Raw genomic sequence first — 21107 nt, 5'->3', positions numbered from 1 at the left:
TTTCACACGCAAACACGGCGACAAATCAGCACTGTACACCTGGCGCGTGGCAAAACAGCGTGGACGGCGAGGCCCAGGCACAGTGAATAGAGACGAGGGCCTGCTTTCAAAACATATTGCCTCATTGAACGCCGACCGGAGAGAGAGCCCGGTCACACGCCAAGCTGGAAAACCAAAGCGGAACAGTCAAAGATACAAGAGCACACGAGTGTCGATATCAGCGACGCAAGTGGCACCTAAATAGCGCCAATCGCCACAGCTCATGTTCTATCAGAGGAAAACTTATGAATCCCCGATCTAGAGGGAACCTACCTACTGTATTTATTTCCCCCATTATTGTCAGTTGTTCCCTTACGCTCTCCCTGAAACTCTGTACAACTTCCAGTTTAGTAAGTTGATCCAGGTCCCATCTCCTTAAATTCCCAACTTTTTGCAGTTTCTTCCATTTTAATCTACAGTTCATAACCAATAGATTGTGGTCAGAGTCCACATCTGCCCCTGGAAATGTCTTACAATTTAAAACCTGGTTCCTAAATGTCTGTCTTACCATTATATAATCTATCTGAAACCTGTCAGTATCTCCAGGCTTCTTCCATGTATACAACCTTCTTTCTTGAACCAAGTGTTAGCTATGATTAAGTTATGCTCTGTGCAAAATTCTACCAGGCGGCTTCCTCTTTCATTTCTTACCCCTGCAGAGCTAGTTGGCTTATAAACTTGTACTACTGTAGTAGGTGTGGGCTTCATGTCTATCTTGGATTCCTATTTTTTTTTTATTCATTGTTAAACCTACTCCTGCATTTATGTCAGTATGATTACCAAACAGCTGTTCACCAGGATGAACGACCTCCGCCAAACTATTGCCAAAAACAAAGTTGACCACCCAATGGCACAACATGCAGCTGAGAACAGTGTGCTCAATTTCAGTGACTGCTTCACAAACTGAGCCATCTAAATCCTTCCGCCACCAGCTTCTGTGAACTACTCAGATGGGAGTTACCTTACAACACACATCAGGTAACCCGCAGCCCCCACACCCTCCTCCACTGAAGTTTCCCCTTGCTCTGTCCTGTCACCTCCTCTCATTTCACGTCCCCACGTCACCTTCAGTGTGTGCTGCTTCAACTTCCCACTGGCCGCTACAATCATGACAGCCCCTACAGTGAAACCCTGCATTTAAACTTTTCAAAGGACTTCAAAAATGGCGTAAAACATGTAAAATGTGGGAAATAACATTTTAAACTGTAAAAGTTACGTATAGAGTATCCCTTGCACTTTGTGTATGATATATGTACATAACAAGCATCAAAAGACTTGTCGGGGACTTATTTATTATCTAATGAAGGGTTTATTATCTAATAAAAATCACTGATGTAACTGGAACTGATAAGTGTCTAGGAAGTAGGAATGTTTGACTCAATTTCGTATGTCATAATCGATTTTTCTTAAAAGCCTGCAGCTGTCATTTATTATTTAAATAATGAAATACTGGGCTAGTTACATATTTTTTCATGCTTAGCAGGACGTGTTTCTAGAATTTTTTCTTGTTTTCAAGTGCAAATATGTAAATAAGTATTTTGTGTGGTGTTTGAATATGTGTTATTCTACATCTCTTGCACTGTAGTCATCTTTTTGAGGTTATCAGGTACTGTGCCTCATAGGTTATGTAGAAAACCACACACACACACACACACACACACACACACACACACACACACACACACAATCTATCAGTCACATTGTTTGTTTGTGTAACATCACAAAAAATACAGATGTAAATACTGCACTTGCCAATGAGAATAAATTCTCAAAACACGTTTTGCTCAGCATGAATAAAATATGTAACTGGCACTGTGTTTAAACTAAAAACATTGAGCAATTCAAAGTGAATGATGATGTCACCTAGTGCTCCAAGTGGCCATATGCTGAAACATGCTAAATATTGTTTGACAAAGGTGTCCTGAGGATCACAACAAACATGAAACTGTGTTTGTGCAGTAGAGACAGTTTAGAAATGGTTGTGATTGGTCATGATATCTTCATTCAAACGAACCTAGTTACTCCCATCAGCCACCATGCCAACTAGATCTTGGGAGGATGGGAGATATGACACGGATTGTTCCAACTTTTACACGTTTACCAGTTCAAATGTGCGGAGTAGAGTGCCATGGTGTCAAGAAGCTTAACCACGTAATATTGTAAACACTACTGGATGGCCAACGTCATGCCTGCATCATTTTTTCTCCACAAACATTTTTTCGTAATGTGTAAATCATGGGAAAATTATAAATATGTTGATGCAAAATCAGGTGCAAATTAACATTGTGGGCATAGGAAATTTGATGAGACCAATCAAAAATGTCGTAAACAGCCGGAAAACGTTAATTATGGGAACATAAAAGTGGAGTTATACTGTATATCTGTGTTGTGTGAGTTATGTAGAAGGGAAAAGGAAGCGAGGAAGGAAGAGATTACAGATACTGGATGATGTGATGGACGGTACAACATACAGCAGCTTAAGAAGGAAGCAGTGGATCACAGAAAATGGAGAGGCAAAGATCTGCTAATGTAGCAGGAAACCGATGATGATGATGATGATGATGATGATGATGATGACATATAGGTAGATTTGCCGAAGTTTTTATTAGCATTTTCAGTAACATGATAGGTTCTGTATGCGATGACATCACGGCCGACAAAGCTTTCGAGGCCGCCAACATTTGGTACACCTGAACCACCACGTACAATAGCGACGGTTAACCATCCATTGCCATGTGTGAAGGAGTCATTGATGTCAATGCTGAAGTTTAGTCTGCATCCACAGAAGACTGCTGGTCCATCGAGTAGGGAGTGTGCAGCGCTAAGTCTGCCGCTGGCGCGCTGCCAAGATGACGTGGGCCGGCGTTATCGGCCGGGGTCAAAGGTCAAGCGCTGAGAGAGCTGACGTAACATGCTGTTCTCGCTCTATGCCGACAAATTCTAGATGTACCCTTGTCCGGTTCTCAGCTACGCTACAAATCACTTTATTTATGAAAATACAAAGTACAATCACCAACAAACTTTACATATTCACAAGTACCTTTGCCTTTGATCCAAATAAATACAGTTTCATTAGTTGATAACTTACGTCTACTACGAGTATATAAAGTAAAGGGTGAGGGTGACATATAGGTAGATTTGCCGAAGTCTCTATTAGCATTTTCAGTAACATGATAGGTTCTGTATGCGATGACATCACGGTCGTCAAAGCTTTCGAGGCCGGATACATTTGGAACACCTGAACCACCACGTACAATAGCGACGGTTAACCATCCATTGCCATGTGTGAAGGAATCATTTATGTCAATGCTGAAATTTAATCTGCACCCACAGAAGACTGCTGGTCCATCCAGTAGAGTGTGCAGCAACAGATTTTATAGTATTCTTCTTCTTGTCTGCAGCAGATGTTGTCATTTCAACGTCTTCAATAGTTTTATATATAGTATGTCTTGCACGACGACGATATCTTCTGTAACGTGCAAGACATACAATATATAAAACCATTGAAGACGTCGAAATGACAACATCTGCTGCAGACAAGAAAAAGAATACTATAAAATCTGTCGCTGCACACTCCCTACTCGATGGACCAGCAGTCTTCTGTGGATGCAGACTAAACTTCAGCATTGACATCAATGACTCCTTCACACATGGCAACGGATGGTTAACCGTCGCTATTGTACGTGGTGGTTCAGGTGTGCCAAATGTTGGCGGCCTCGAAAGCTTTGTCGACCGTGATGTCATCGCATATAGAACCTATCATGTTACTGAAAATGCTAATAAAGACTTTGGCAAATCTACCTATATGTCACCCTCGCCCTTTACTTTATATACACAATGATGACTTTCGAGGCCCTCCCTTCCACATCCCTATCCATCAAATGGGTTGCCTCCTTCTGAGCCACTAGCCACTCATCCCCAATCCTTCTCACTGCCTCCCACCTCCTGTTCCCTCTATGCACCCTACTGACAATACTCCCACCACAACTAAGCCACATGCCTAAAAATAGCATTTGCTCTGTTAGTCCAGCCAGCACCATGCAAGGGCCTAGCTTGTCAAACGATAACTCCAAAAGCTGGAAAGCTTTCTTTCTTCTGTAAGTCCCTGTCGACAACTCAACTCTTCTGCTTTTCAGTGAGTGGTCTCCTTTGATCCAAAAGTAATTTGCTGTAATACTTTGGTGAACCAACCATGTCACAAAACAAGATGAATATGTTAATAGATGATGGTGCTGGTGCCGCGTATGTAGCTTTGGTTATTATCCCAGTTTCTCGAAAAAAATTAAGTTAAATGAAAATGAATTACCAGATTTCTTCAGTGTGATTAATGGAGTGCTTTCAGTTATTAAGCCAAGTTGCTGTTTCCAGTTTTCTATGTGATATTACGTGTAATCACTACCTGTTAGTTGGTGTCCATTCAGCAAGTACATCTAATAATACATCTCTGTTTATAATAGCCTATCAAATATGTGTCTACTAATATTCACAGAAATAATTACTTTATAATTAAAAGGTAACGTACAGTATTTTTACAATAATACATTTTTTGTTTACTTATATACTTGCAACTGATGTACATAACTGCATTATGAAGCATTGCAAGGCACTTGTAAGAGTTGTGCAAAGTGCACAGTTGATCAGTTTTCTTGGAATGTTCGAAGTTGATCAGATTTCTTGGAATGTTCGCTATGCAGTAAGAAAACCAAACTGTTATCAACAAGTGACATAAGTGATTTTTCAGTTTCTCCCTGTGTATTTGATGTGTTGCACCAACAGCAAACATCTCGTGTATGAGAAACTTTTTGAAGAATTTCAGGAAGAAGTGGAAGGCACACTGTTAGTTCAGTAACAATTAGGAGCAGTCTCATGACCAACAAAGGAAACATTTCACAGACTGTGGTGGAGCTTTTGCTCGAGTCATTACCACTGCAGACCAGGATATGGCTTTCTGTCTTTCCCAAATGATTGTTGTGAGGGACAGTTGGGACTTAATAGGTTTGCTGCCGTGCGGGATTAGCCGAGCGGTCTAAGGCGCTGCAGTCATTGACTGCTGGTCCCGGCGGAGGTTCGAGTCCTCCCTCGGGCATGGGTGTGTGTGTTTGTTCTTAGGATAATTTAGATTAAGTAGTGTGTAAGCTTAGGGACTGATGACCTTAGCAGGTAACTCCCATAAGATTTCTCATACATTTGAACATTTTGAATAGATTTGCTCCTTGTCTATCCCTGGTGGATATGACATTGTTGCACTTGACATTATGTTAAAACAAAATCCATTACAGCACTATAACAGGAATGCCAAGGATATACTCCTTGAACATTTTAATTTAATGTAGGACCATTTTTCTACTTCTGAAAGGAAGCTATTTTAATCCCCATCCTTTTGATTGGGAAGGTTACATTCACCAGCCATGTGGGCAAGGCTGTGGAGCAGGTAGTCAGCTTCTGTCATATCTGAATATTAGAGTCCAGGCAACTCCTTTGTCGCTATTATTGCGGGTCCAAGAGGTTTACTTCTACATTGGTAACCTGCCACTGCAAAGGCGGCTATAAAATAGAATATCTATGCAAGCAGCACTTAGTAGTCAAAGCCAGCTGGTGACAGTAAAAGCAAACAGTTACAAAGATTGGATGATTCAAACTTACCAGTCTCCCTAGAGGACTTAATTGCCCCTCACATGACTTCTGCTCCCACAGGAGGATCCTCCTATTGTAGTGTTTGTGGCATTCAAGTTTCAGTAAGTTATACCTTCACAGGGTATGTTTTATATTCTGACAAGAGGATGGCAACAAACATAAGTTGGGCTTAGCTTTTACTTTAGCTGAGAATAAGTGTGAAAAACTTATCAAGTTGCTATGCACCATATAGCGGAGATGCTGAGTCACAGATAGGCACAACAAAAACACTCTCACAATTAAAGCTTTCAGCCGTTACGGCATTCGTCAATGATAGACGACACACACACACACACACACACACACACACACACACACGCGCAACTGCAGTCTCAGGCAATTGAAACCACACTGCCAAACAGCAATGTGGTTTCACTTGTTGCTGCGCGCGCGCGCGCGTGTGTGTGTGTGTGTGTGTGTGTGTGTGTGTGTGTGTGTGTTATATTTTAATAGGATCACATGTGACATGTCCTAAATCAGACCAACAGTAATAACAGTAAGCCTCCACTGTACAGAGGCTTGTGAAGTACACTCATGCTCATAAATTAAGGATAATGCTGATACATGGTGAAACAACACTGTGGTGTGTGGTTTGGGGGGTTTAAATCACCTCGGGATATTACCATGCGGTACATTTAACCTGCCATCGTCACACGGTGGTGCTGGCAGCAGTCCACATACGCAGAGGTGTGTGAGTGCATGTCATAGTATGGTGGAGCGAGTAAGTGTACAGACATTTTCAGATGTGCTAATGGTGACTGTGTGTTGAAAATGGCTCAAAGAACACATATTGATGACATTATGAGGGGTAGAATACTAGGGCGACTGGAGGCCGGCCAAACACAGCAGGTCGTAGCCCGGGCCCTCCATGTGCCACAACGTGTGATCTCAAGATTATGACGATTCCAGCAGACAGGAAATGTGTCCAGGTGCTACAGTACGGGACATCCACAGTGTGCAACACCACAAGAAGACTGTTACCTCACCATCAGTACCTGCAGATGGCCACGGGGTGCTGCAGGTAGCCTTGCTTGGGACCTTACCGCAACCACCGGAATTGTTGTCTCCAGACACACAGTCTACAGACGACTGAACAGACATTGTTTATTTGCCTGGAGACCTGCAAGGTGCAACCCACTGACTCCTGGTCACAGGAGAGCCCTTAAAGCCTGGTGTCAAGAACACAGTACATGGTCATTAGAGACACAGTGGTCCCAGGTTATGTTCATAGACGAGTCCAGGTATAGTCTGAACAGTGATTCTCGCCTCGCTGGGTTTTCATCTGGCGTGAACCAGGAACCAGATACCAAGTCCTTAATGTCCTTGAAAGAGACCTGTATGGAGGTCATGGTTTGATGGTGTAGGGTGGGATTATGATTGGTGCACGTACACCCCTGAATGTCTTTGACAGAGGAACTGTAACAGGTCATGTGTATCGGGATGTCATTTTGCACCAGTATGTCCACCTTTTCAGGGGTGCCGTGGGTCCCACCTTCCTCCTGATGGATGATAATACACAGCCCTACTGAGCTGCCATCATGAAGGAGTACCTTGAAACAGAAGATATCAGGCAAATGGAGTGGCCTGCCTGTTCTCCAGACCTAAACCCCATCGAATGCGTCTGGGATGCTCTCGGTCGACGTGTTGCTGCACATCTTCAGACCCCTACGACACTTCAGGAACTCTGACAGGCACTGGTGCAAGAATGGGAGGCTATACCCCAGCAGCTGCTCAATGCCCTGATCAAGAGTATGCCAACCCGTTTTGTGGCCTGTGTACGTGTGCATCACGTATTGATGTCTGGTTACATGCACAGGAAACAGTGACGTTTTGTAGCACATGTTTCAGGACAGTTTTCTCAACTTATTACCAATACCGTGGACTTACATCTCTGTCATGTGTGTTCCCTATGTGCCTATGCTACTAGCACCAGTTTTGTGTAGTGCAATTATCCTTAATTTATGAGCACGAGTGTATATATGTAGATATATAAAGCAAAATTATGATGGAAATAGGAGAGAAGACATTTTAAATTTTAGGTAACAAACTGATACACATGAGGTAGGGTCTGGCTAATAGAAAAGCCACAGGTGATTCAGACATGCTTTGATGGTGAAATACTATGAGTACATAAAGGGATGAGCTTGTGTAAGACAGTCCCACTGTGTGCCAGGGTACAGTTAGAATAACTGTCTGTAAGGATTGCAGATATTATCTAAGGGATAAGGATGGCAGATATTATCTAAGGGAATTTTATTTGTGTGTCGTGGGACTTTGGGAATTTTACTGATGTACTAAATTTTGTTGTAGAGCCCTTCATATTATCATTTTTAAAATTTTCACTAGCACCTAACATCTGCTGTAACATTTTCAATCGAGTATTGAAATAAAGTTGAATGTATATGAATGCAAAGGTAAATCATGTAACTTTTAATACATGTATTAAATTGTGCAACAGTTGATACAAACAACAGTTTTCAGAAGTGATCACATGGCTGTATGTTTTATTGAAAAGTCTTCTTCATACATGGGTGTCATAAATCATGTCAGCCGTAGGCAGTCATTTGTTTGGCTTACAGTTTAGCATTGTTTTTATGGTGTTGGATAAGTTTCTCTTGGGATACAGATGTTTTGTGAGACACATAAAGAATGTGAAGAAATTTTGAGTGCTTTTGTTAATGAAATTTATTGGTGTCCATGACGCTAATGATGAACCATTGTGTTTTCTTATTGACACTGGACTCGGTCTGCTAGAATGATCATTTTATGGGTGGACAAACTGTGCCTTGTATGATAATATTTTTAGATTTGGAGAGGTGATTAATTATTTAGTATGTGGTGAGTCGGCATGTGTAGAAATAGTGCAGTTCATACAAATTGCAAATGGCGGAAATATCAGACCTGGCCAGTTTATGAGCAGTATTGTTATGTGCTCTTCTTTGATCTGTGGTAACTAAATTGAGTTTATTATTAGTATGTTTTTAAAAAGAGGCTATGAGCCCGAATGATACACTAACGTACAATAATCTCCGGTACTGACAGATGAGAAGCAAACTAACATTACTTCCGTCACATTTGCAGAGAGAGACGAGAACAGATGCCGACCAGTCGTGGTGAGTCAAAGCGTTCTTCTGATGGAAGAGGAGGTGGTAGCAGCAGCAGTAGTAAACAGCAGCAGCAGGAGAGGGGAGACCGTATGTTGGAGGATCTGCGAGAACGTCTTTTGGATAAAAGAAGGGCCCAGGAAAGCTCTGATAGAAGAATTAAGATGGATCAACGAAGTCGACGCTCACAGCAACAACAACAGGATATGATGATGCAGCAACACCAACAACAGCTGCAGCAACAACCGCCACCACCACCAGTTAGACATGAGACAGCACGGGAAAAAGCAGAGAGACTCGAAAAAGAGTTAAGGAAAGAACGGCTTTTGGAAGCAGGTAATGCTTTAATGATAATGAATGGAATTGAAGTACTCTAGTGAATGCTAAATTGATGGAGACCATTGGTACCTTTAACTTATTGGGTGGCTTTGTTGATAAGGTGTGAAATATGATGGTGTATTTTGTTGACTTGTCTCAATTTTAAAGCTTTGTGGAAATTTAAGCTTTCAGATCTATTGAATGTTGTAAAAGTTCATTATTCTGGATCTTTGATACTGTGTCAAGTGACTTGGTGTGTCTGTCAGAAACTGGACACATATTCAGCAAATACCAGGGTAAAATCCTGGTTTTGGCAGTTCTTATTATAATCTCTATGGATTTTCCTAATCACTCGTGGGGAATGGCAAACTGGTTCTTTCATCAAGATCATGGGCAATACATTCCTCAAAATATACCAAAACAGAGGTGGTAGTATGTATTCCTAAAGAAATAAGGTAGAAATTTCATATTTTATCTTGGCATACCCATCTCTCTCCCCTAGTGGTGTTTGAAATGTTGAAATGATTTGTCTTCCTCTGAGTATCTGTTGCCTGATAATTTCTTTCATCATAGAAAACGCTCTACCATATGGTTTCCTCTTTGTCAGTGAATTTTTCTCTTTTATTTGCCTGTACTGTTACCTCAATCAGATAGCTGGGGTGTTTTAAATTGAATTATCATGGTATTCCGGTGAGGTTAAAGATTGCACTGTGTTATGTGTTTACAGACCGGGAAATGGTTCGCCAGAAAGAGGTATACAGGAGAGAACTAGAAGCCAGACGAGAGCGACGCCACTTAGAGAAAGAAAAAGAACGTACCTTACACGAGGTCAGCATGAAGGGAGAGCGAAGTGAGAGCCGTGAGCGAAAGAGACGAAAGCTGGAAAGTGGTGAACAACAAAGTGAATCTGATGGTGAAGGTACAGAGTTTATTGGAAACATTCTGTAAGCTGATGCTAATTAACTAGCCCTGAATTAAACCCTTTTCTTTCTTGTAAATGAAGGACAGCTTTCTGATGCCTGGCTTTTCCGCTGTCACATTCTCACCAGCCTAATGGGTAGGAGGATTGTTCTCTTTCACAAATAACAGTGAAGTTCAGTTGTTTGGGTGTCTTTCTCTCATGCTTCGACTGTGGAAAATATGTCACATTTGGTACTGGGTTTCTGTAACCTATGCTAGCTCCTGCTTACAAATGAATGGAATAAAACACCTTCAGTTTGGAAAAAAGTTGTTGCCACCCAAAATAACCATTTGCCAATTGCAGTTGACTAATGCTACCCCTGAACTGCTGCACATGGTGCTTGCAGCAGAAACAGTTGTAGAAAATCTGTTAGACTGATCATAAGAATCTGATCTCTTTATTTATCCATCTGCTAATATGTCCTTTTTTTCTGTGTTGGTATTCCAAGTATAACACTCACATCAAAAGGAAAAATTACTAGAGAAGTGACAAGGAGGCAGAATGGATGGCCAGGAGATGACACTCCAGCACTCCAGTACCAAAAACTATCCAATTTTCAGAGCTATTAATTTCTTCCTGAGAGAGGAAAGGAGGACAAGGAGAGTTAAAGATCCAATAGTACCAAAAGCTTGGATAGGTATTTTGTACTTTTGTGTGTGTCTATTGACAATACCTAAATTTATCTTTTGAAGGCAACTACAGGCAATTCATTCTATCCCCCTAAAACCACTTATATCTACATATTAAAAATGTTAAACAGCCCCTGAAACCCTCCATTAGCTTCAGACAAAAATATTATTTACATCTTAGGCATATAATATACCAATAACAGCTGGTGGAAGATGGGGACAGAGTGCAACGCTTCAGCAGCTATGGGTCAAGAGTTATTCTCTTTGAATCACTGTAAAGTGCAGTGCAGCGGATACTTTTCACTGTATGACACACCAATGTATCTTTCCATTCCATGTATGGATGGAGTGGGTGATTAAAGCATGCTAAGGTATCTCTACAAGTTTTATTCCATGTATGGATGGAGTGGGTGATTGAAGCATGCTAAGGTATATCTACAAGTTTTTATTACAAATTTCATCTTCATAGGCTCTGCAGGGGGGAACAATAAGTAAGATGGTAAAAAATATTCACAAATTCCATCCTAAAAATTGGTTTTTGATATTTTCCAAGTAGTTTTTTACTAGATGTTAAGACATCTTCTTTCAGAGTTAACAGTAGTTGAGTTTTTTCAGCATTGCTATGACACTCTCCTGTGATCCAAATAACACTGTCACCATCTGCACTGCTCTTCATGTACTCTGTATGTTCTTTGTTAGCCCAATCTATTCCTGTATAAGCCATACAAGTGTTTTATAAGCAATCCATAGACCAATATCCGCATTGTACCAATAAACCAAAGCTTGCTTTCCAAACTCTTGATTGTCGGCGATTGTTGAACTTTATATCCATACTCTTTGTTACTGTCAGGTGCAATTAATTGTGACCACTTAATCGTGTATTTTCATTAATCACATATTTTCCTGAAGTACCCACCTTAAAATTTCTCTGTCTCAATAGCTAAATGTCTGGCTTTACTCCAAGACAGCATTTTATCTAGCTCCAACTTGATGTACTGGAGTTTCTACAGGATATTGTATCGTAAATAACTTCTTCACGTGCAAAAGTCTCGAGTTTCCAACTACTGCTTGTGTTACAGTTATGGTGATGGCCCTGTACATTTTCTTATGACACATCTACTATTACTTCTTCTTCTTTGAAGGGCTGTCCATCCAGGGTAAAATGCTTTGTCCTGCCTGCCAGGAAGTTCACTCCAGTGGCAAACCAGAATACATATGCTGAGAACATGTTTCCTTTAGTAGATGTATTGATTGAAAGCTTGGAAATGGCCACTGATCACAAACCTATTTCTGCATAGCACAAACACATAATGGGGGGTCTTGTAATCTGTTAATGTTGGTAACAACTGCCCCAAGGAATTACATGAAATGATAGATTACTACATGAATTTTCGTGTAGTGTTAGAGTGCAAAGATAAAATGACTCTGCATGCTGTTGGCAAAAATGTGTTCTATTTTGAAAAATTTTAAAAGATTCATTGAGTAATTGCATCCTTAACAGAATTTGTAGATTGAATGGATATGTTCAAATTACTTAGGAGGATGCAGAATGGTAACATCCTTCACAACCCCTGTTATTTTGACAATTGAATACCCATTCATTTTCAAGGCACAAATGCCATGAGAGATCTCTGTGTGGCAATTTAAACCCAGGGTGGGCTTAGCTGTGTGGGATGTTAATCAAAAGATAGTGTAAGCGGAAAGATATAACACACAGCATGAATTCTGTAAAGTGTTGTGGCAGCTGGCAGTCATTGCCGAATACAGACATGTGCAAATATCTTCACTGCTCTAGGGAACTCGTATTTGTTGCATTTTTCCCATATCGTAATTAGCACAATAACATAAGGCACATTGTGCTGTAGAACTTCATGCCCGCAAGTCCTTAAATAAAAATCTGCAAGCAGTAGTAATGCATGAAGGGAAATAGGCTGTTGGACAAAAGAATGGAGAGCTCCCTGCTATTTGCATTTCCAATAGGGCCTACGATAAGAATCTGGTGTCACATTACACTTAAGAACCCCCAAATTGTTTATCTTTCACTTCATAGTAAATCAAAAGTTGTTGTATTAGAAGAGGTAATGACTTACATGCTTTGCAGAAACTTAAGTTTTTTGTGTTTATTTTTGCACTTTATACTAAAACAAGGGTCTTGAGATGAGAGGAGGAAATGAAGTATATGCTTCCAAGACTTAATATTTTCTTGTGTGGTACTACTGTGTGCATGAAAGCTCAGTAGTTAGTTTTTGTGTGTTGGATAAATTTTGGTATCACCTCACATTGCTTTGTGAGAAGGTTCCTATTTTCTTGGGATTCAAATAGAGTAGACATTTCATCACTGGTTAATATTCTGATGACTAATGACATGATACCCATTCCAATTGCTCCATTGCACCTATGAGCATAGTCTCACTTAGATTGCAATAAGAATATACAACCAGTGATGTATGCTCACTGCAGTCAGAGCCAAGGTGATTTCTTTATATGATGAAACGTCTGTTGCAGTGTCCACACTCAGCCAACATAAACAAATTGCGGCGGCATTGGGCACTGCTAATCGCTGCACTTGTAACAAGCTGCGACAAGAGCGCACTGTCCCTGCTAACAATATTATGGAGTTAATACATCTTTCTTACTTAATGTAATATGCAGGACATGGGTTGGGTAAAAATTATTACTAGCCATTGCATTAAAATACTTGACAGTTATATTTGATGCAATATTTATTCTTGCTTGTCTCTCTAATGTTAATAGTATTGATTCATATTGTGCGTGAACATGAGTGCGCGCGCGCCCACACACACACACACACACACACACACACACACACACACACACATTGATTCCAGTGAGAGTTATAACTGCTGTCTGTTGAACAACACATGTGCCAATCAGTTAAGCAGATACACTGTGACCGAAAGGTGTCTCAGTTGTTGTCAACAAATTCCAGCTGTGATGGACACTTCCTTGGGGAAGAATTCGTAGTGCAAAACACACTATTGGAACTATCAGATGGAAAATATTATGTTCACACAACTCTTTGCTTCAGTTTACGTCTTTTGGTAGGGCTTAACCCTTCATTTCTTAGGAAGTTAACGATAAAGACATCATAACACGTCAACAGTAAGAGTATTGCAGAGGTATGCTCAATGAGTGACCTGATGACGTTCAAGCAAAACTGCAATAATAGTCACTCCGTTGATTTTTGTTGTTTCGAATTAGAGCATTCAGTACTCCAACACCTGACTTCTGAACCTTGCCTGCTGAATGCAAATGTCACATGATGATTAAATGGTAATTCATCACTTAGTAGTCGAGGCTTCCTTAATGTGGAAAATCATTCATGCCAGAATGATCTTTGTTGAAACAAGACTATCTTTTTCTGGCTCCACACTGAGCTCCACACACACACACACAGTTCAAATCTTTCGGGTTGCCTCCTCTGCATTCACCCCTCTATTATACCAAAAGTGAATACTGTGTTGCAGACATTACACCTTTTTCCACTTGCGACCCAGTTTTACAACACCTAACTGTAGTTCATGATTTTCAAGTATGCAAAATCCAATGCTTAACTGTGAGATGATAACTAGAACTTCAAATTCGAAAATGACAATTGAGACAAACACTGACAGCATCGCACCTCATTCACCTGGGCTGCGCTCGATTTCAGGCAACAGGTGGCGTCTGGCCAATGGCCAGTAGCTGTTGCAATGCGAAGAAACGCTCGAGTGTGAGCTGTTCTGATCGTGATGGAGCCACAAGCCGTCCTGCGGAATTGTTTCTGGAAGTATTTGTTATTACTGGTGGGTAGAATGTGAAGCTAATTATCTTTAGGGTCATTCCATGTCAGTCCAACCAGGGGCTCCAGCTCATACTCTCAGATTTGACTGAAATTCAGAACACTCTTGTACAAAATATTAGTTTCCCCTGCCAATTAGTTCCAGAATTATGACTTGTGAAAGAAGGTGGTGTGACATGGAAATAGCAACCCGCATCTGGCAATCTATCTTCAGACCCAAATTTAGGTCTTAACAACTTTGGAACTATTCCACACAGTCCAGTGAAATTTTTACAACCCAGTAACATCCATTTAGAGAACACACTCCATGAATCAAAACACCAAGAACATATTTCTGAGGCAAAATTAAAAAATTCCAAAATGAGATTTAAAAAATGTAATACGTTAAAAGGTACATATTGTAGGTGCCCTCTATGCCAAATATAATTCACTCAAAAAGGGTATACATTTTTTTGTGGTAAGCTTAATGTGACCTAAACACACACAGAACTCATCATTCCCATATCAGTCACAAAAACTGAATTACATGCACACGAAAATACAAAAATTTGAAAAATTACCTGAAAAACATGGATTTTCGAAATGTGGTAGCACAAAAGGGCCAAGTGGTATCCAAGCCAAATTTCACACTCCGCATAAGTAGACCATAATGATATATATCTCAAAATTATTGCAAGACATTTGCGTACAATGGAAGTTGATAGATGTATGTGGTGATGTGGCCATTGTTCCACAACTCAATTTTGTAAAAACATATCGTAAACTGTTCTGCCTCTTCTTATCCTCTCCCACAACTGTTTAATCACTAAGCAACAACATATAGACATATTAACACAACCTATCATTAATGTTTACTGCACCTTAACGGCTAAAAACCAGTTGATTGTGCTTCGAACAGAAGTTCTCCCACACTTTAGCTACTGTACTGTGTACATTGACTGGAAAATTGTACTGTCTTCCTCACACTGTGGTAGGAACTGGAACTGTCATAAGAATATGTTCAAAAGGAATCCAACACCTGTCTGCCAAACATGGCCAATGAAATGATCTTGCTGGTCCTGCTGGTGCCATGAAGTTCACAAATACATCACCTTCTGCTTCACAGCACTCTGCAACACATCCTAAGTACCATTTATCATCATAAACAGCAATAACATATCAACCTGGTTGTAAGTTGCTGCTTTTGCTTCTGAATCCGGAGTCAGACATACTGTGAAGACACATGTTGTGCATGAACCTATAGTTGTAACCGGACAGTCTGCTCATCTGCACAATGTCAGAGTCCGCTGGAGAGAAGTGATGATGGCTCCTTGTGCCTGCAACAGTTTTAAGGTGTTTTAGTCTGCTTTATAGCAACTCTACGACTGATTTCACCTCATCTTTCGAAACATAGAATGATTGTATGCCAGACATATTTTTCTGTACCCAGGTAAACAATTGAAGAGGTGTTAGAATGTGACGTTCTGTAGGGTGCTGCAGACTAGCTTGTGATGCCATGTGCTTAATGGTAGCATCAATACCATCACATACATTTTTACCATGACTTGTTGCGAAAAAATTCCATTCTGCGTGAATCTGAAAATCATGGTAATGCATGCATAAATTTTTGAAGTTTTTACAGTTTTTGTACAGACTAGCTGCCCCGTCACTGAAGTATTTTGCAAAATGTATGAGAGGCAGCTTGTTTTTCACATATGCCATGGCAGTGTGAATGTGGGCATGAACTGCAATGGTATCATGAATCACTAAAAACGAACAGGTTCATGACAGACACATCACCTGATTCACTTCTATAGTAAATCGCAAATGGCTGGAGAGTTGCGTGACTGTTGTCCCAATGATTTTCTTGGATGGTGTCCCAATGATATTCTTGGATGCCATCTTGAACTATAAATGCATAATTTTCAGAAAATTCTAGTATTACTCTAATTTCATCTTGTTTCAAAACTTACAAAACTGGAGGTAAGCCGATTGTGCTGTTGCTATGTAGCTATGTGTGGTCAGTTTGTCCCTTTTTTGACAACACATTTCAACAAAATCTTCCACTGTACTTTGCTTTGTTTCAAGACTTGTGCAATCCATGTCTGTCCATTGTTTATAAGAAACAAGTTCATCGTCATCCATAAGGAGTTCACCATACAGTTTGCTATTCATGTGTTCTGCAAGATTTGCCTTACCAGGACACTTTTCACACCTGTGTATCATGCACTGATAGGAACTGATGTCACATACTAGCAGAATCATTGCACCTTTGTAATCCAGACCAGAATCCTTTATAGCAGCAAACATCAGCTTAGCATTTTGATGGGACTCACATACACAAACATTGTGTGTGCCCCTTGCACTTACAGGCATGACCCATTTTGGCCGAAGATTGAAAAAAGATGATAAACCTACTTTGGTATTGGGATACTTTTCCTTGAATTCTACATATAGTTCTGATATGTTGCATAGCAACAGTCTTTTTTTGCATCTGTACGCGTACATTTCCCATTTCCACCGTATCATAGTTTTTTTTTTTCAGGCTTTATTCGGCTGTAGTCATTATTTTCATAAAACTCCGACTCTAGCACCTTTATTTCTGAACTCAATTGCCTACCCTGAGCCTGCTGAAGTTGTGGAAGCACTCCTTGGGTTGCTTTTATTTTCCTAGCTTGCTTTACCAAATATGTAAAAACATTGAATTCGTTTGCAGTGTAGTCAGTAGACCAGCTGGAAGGTGCAAGGGTAAGAATAGCTACTTTTTTCTGGCATGTGGATGTGGCACGTTTTTCTTTCAAATCATGCACAATTTTGTCCAAATCAGAGCATTTCTGGCATGATTTCTGTTCCTTTGGAACAGATAGTTCCTCATCCACCATTAGTGTGTCAGCTATTTTGTGTTTTAATTCCATTTGAGCTTCTTGTAGTTTCCTTCTACCATAGCTGGCCCTGTCTCTTTTCCCATCTTTGTGTTTCTTCGTGGGAGACAAACCAAGAGCAGTCACTGAAGTATTTTATTGCTCATCCGCTGTGGTTGTAGGTGGCTGATACTCTTCGTCACTGTTATGTAAATTATCAGAATATTCTTCATTTTTTAGCAGTGTAACACACCTGGAACATAACTTTTGTCCTGGTTTTATGTTAAGTCCCATGCACTGATTCACTTTCAATACTGATTTTATATCAGTTTCTCTGAGGCTGCACTTCACTGTCTTCTTATGAATCCAAAATGGATCAAAACAGCTTCTTTGTAGGAAAGAATACTTATTCAGAAACACTTTCATATGATGATAACAAACACTAAAGTTTCTTGGAACTGTACTTCTTGTGCCCACAGGGTGTATCCCGGATCTCCATAGCAACACATCTTGGTCCGATTCATCCAGATCATACAGTACAAAGCGAATGCCACATTTTTTTCCATGTGTTGTTTTATGACATTCAGATGCTTGTGCTCTACCAATACTACAACTTGTTTGAACAAAAGCACTCTTCTGCCACCATACTGACTTTCCACAACAGTAATGACCAGTCTGAACTAGAATCTTAAAAACATGAGTAACCAGTAATTGTACTTGTTTCCTTTGTTATTCCTGCCTAACAAGGACTCATTCTGTCCCTGAAAGCTACCATTGTTTAACTTCCTGTTGCCTAATGGTTCCCAACAATTGTTGCAGCTTTATCTGAAACAAGCTGATTGCATTATTACTATTTGCGCTAAATCATGTTAAAAGAAACATAACCAAATACGTCTCTGTCAACTTTTATTGTACATAAATGCCTTGCAATAACAAGCTGAAATTTTGCCACATATTATATTACTTATGCAGTGTTTGAAATTTGGCTTGGATATCACTTGTCCCTTTTGTGCTACCACATTTAGAAAGTCCATATTTTTCAGGTAATTTTTCAAATTTTTGTATTTTCGTGTGCATGTAACTCTGTTTGTATTACTGATATGGGCAAGATGAGTTCTGTGTGTGTTTAGGCCACATTAAGCTTACCACAAAAAAAATGTATACCCTTTTTGAGTGAATTATATTTGGCATAGAGGGCACCTACAATATGTACCTTTTAACGTATTACATTTTTTTAATCACATTTTGAAATTTTTTTATTGCCCCTCAGAAATATGTTGGTGTTTTGATTCATGGAGTGTATTCTCTAAGTGGATGTTACTGGGTTGTAAAAAATTTCACTGGACTGTGTGGAATAGTTCCAAAGTTATTAGGACCTGAAGTTGGGTCTGAAGATAGGTTGCCAGATGCAGGTTGCAATTTCCGGGTCATGCCACCTTCTTTCACAAGTCATAATTCTGGAACTAATTGGCAGGGGAACTTAAAATTTTGTACATGAGTGTTCCACACTTAGTAGCATTGGTGTGCTAAATTTCAGCCAAATCTGAGACTATCTGCTGGAACATTTTCTCAAATTGGTTGTATTGACATTGAATGACCCTTTAATGTTCAATCAGACTCATGGCTTCAGAAGAGGGCCGAAATGTGTGTGGTGTGTGTGTGTGGGGGGGGGGGGGGTGAATACAGTTGGACGCGAACACATGACTAAGTTTAGAAGAACACGACAATTACCACTAGATCACGGGCTCTCACAACACATCATCTCAGAAGTAGACAACACTTCCGCATCTTACAGTGTTGCCAGATTGTGCAGATGACTGGACTTAGTGTGGTCGGGGGCATTTGGTCTTATTGGCCAACTTAAGTGAACGACTTGGACTTAATCTCTGTGGCAGCTGACCGGCAGTCAGTTTTCAAGTCTAAGACTGTACCTTGATGCAAGATGCACTTGGTTTCAGAATCGCATCCATAGAGTTCACAGACATGCTTATAGAGCCCACTTGGGTTGGCCCCCTGGCGTGGTCTCGTGAGCCACCAAAGAAATAGTATTATTTATACAATCGCAAATGAGTGTTCGGCCTTTTCTGTAACCTGTATTATTGTTGTCCATTCAAAGTGTGCAGTGCTACACGCAACCTGTACTTCGTTGTTTCTTACATTGACTCTATAAAGTACTGTGTTACATGAATCGTATTTGTTCTTGCTATAACAGTGCTAGGTTAATCTGAATGGATTTCCAAATAAAGCTATTTGAATAAGTGCAATGACAGAATCTGTGTGTTGTTATATTCCATGGGATGACCGGTACTAAGCAACTGTTTTGTAGGTGCAGCATTGCTGGCTGTTGTAAACATATGTAATGCTTATGCTCCATAGAACAGTCCTAATGATCTGCCTGATGTACAGGAAAACTCCATATTAATGAATCCTCTTTTAAATGATTCCCGCTTTTAAAAAATGTTTCCATTGGTCCCAGCGAAGTTTCCATAAGAACAATGTTGATGAAATTCAGTTCTTCTTTTAAAGAAATAAATATTAAATAGTTTGCAAACTGAAACCCAACTTGATCATTTCTTGTTGTTGATATCTATGTCATAGTTTTTGTTTGTTAATTTTGAACCATTGCCAGTTTCCACATGTAGGTCTTGTGATCTGGTGTCACAGAAAACATTGAAAAGTGCACAGATTATTCACAGTGTTGTTTATCGAAGTGTTGATTTCTATACAGTGAAAGTCTTGTGTAGCTATGGCGAGCAGACCCCCTGCGGGTCCGGGGATTAGAATAGGCCCGAGGTATTCCTGCCTGTCGTAAGAGGCGACTAAAAGGAGTCCATCCTCCTCACGGGGGTAGTTAGCGCCTGCGTCCGGAGACGGACGGTTTCACGACCTATAATCGTGGTCTTTTTGGTTTCTCACTTCTCGTTTCTTCCTTCCTTTTTGTTGGTCCCTTTCTTTGCTCTTCTCCACCTCACTGTCTTCCTTACTCTTTCCCTTGACTTCTCCTTGCCTTCTCATTGCCTTTTTCTCCTTGCCTTCTCATTGCCTTTTTCTCCTTGCCTTCTCATTGCCTTTTTCTCCTTGCCTTCTCATTGCCTTTTTCTCCTTGCCTTCTCATTGCCTTTTTCTCCTTGCCTTCTCATTGCCTTTTTCTCCTTGCCTTCTCATTGCCTTTTTCTCCTTGCCTTCTCATTGCCTTTTTCTCCTTGCCTTCTCATTGCCTTTTTCTCCTTGCCTTCTCATTGCCTTCTTCTCCTTGCCTTCTCTGGTCTCCGCCTCGGCGTTTGAGACAGTCTGTCCTCTTTCTCCCTCTCTCTCTTCTTTTTCCTCTTCTTCCTTCCTCCCTGTGCGTGTCTGAAGGCCGACCCACGCGTTCGCACGCGTAGCCGGTGACGGGGTAACGCGTAAGTCCCCGCCCTGGGTAGACATGTAAGGCACGCGCGTACCCCCTGGTAAAGGCCAGGCCCGGGGAGGGGTGATTGCCTGAGCTGATACCTTCTGACCATGCCGATTGGTCCCTCCGTCTGTTTCTCGGGAGGTGTGACCTGAGGTGTAAACATTCACCTAAGGCGGGAGTGCCCTCTGAGAGGGTCCCCACAAGGAAGGAGCGCGCCATCGGAGACGCTGGCAATCATGGGGGATTCCTCCGCAATGGATTCTACTCCATCGCTTTCGACTTCGACCCAAAAACGGAAACGTGACCAGCCAACAGTGACAAAAGTACTACCGCCTGCCCCACAGTTC

The 21107-nt window shown here is 40.7% G+C and overlaps 1 protein-coding gene across 7 annotated transcripts in view; it reads left to right on the top strand.

The window, feature by feature from the left end:
• LOC126175951 (cyclin-dependent kinase 11B) overlaps positions 1–21107 on the top strand; it is a 134632-nt gene that overhangs the window by 56109 nt on the left and 57416 nt on the right. For 5 of the 7 annotated variants that reach the window (XR_007535627.1, XM_049923035.1, XM_049923034.1 and 2 more), the window contains exons 4-5: positions 8794–9152; positions 9862–10053. Coding sequence is in view for 6 of the 7 variants with exons in the window: in XM_049923035.1 (XP_049778992.1) it covers positions 8794–9152; positions 9862–10053 (551 nt within the window). In the remaining variant the exon portion in view is untranslated. The remainder of the gene's footprint in view (positions 1–8793; positions 9153–9861; positions 10054–21107) is intronic. The other 2 variants (XM_049923037.1, XM_049923036.1) reach the window with 1 other exon arrangement.

This window comes from Schistocerca cancellata, chromosome 3, assembly GCF_023864275.1.
Source record: "Schistocerca cancellata isolate TAMUIC-IGC-003103 chromosome 3, iqSchCanc2.1, whole genome shotgun sequence".
Taxonomy (NCBI): domain Eukaryota; kingdom Metazoa; phylum Arthropoda; class Insecta; order Orthoptera; family Acrididae; genus Schistocerca; species Schistocerca cancellata.
The sequence above is the reverse complement of the archived record's forward strand: the minus strand, read 5'-3'. Positions and strand labels throughout refer to the sequence as shown.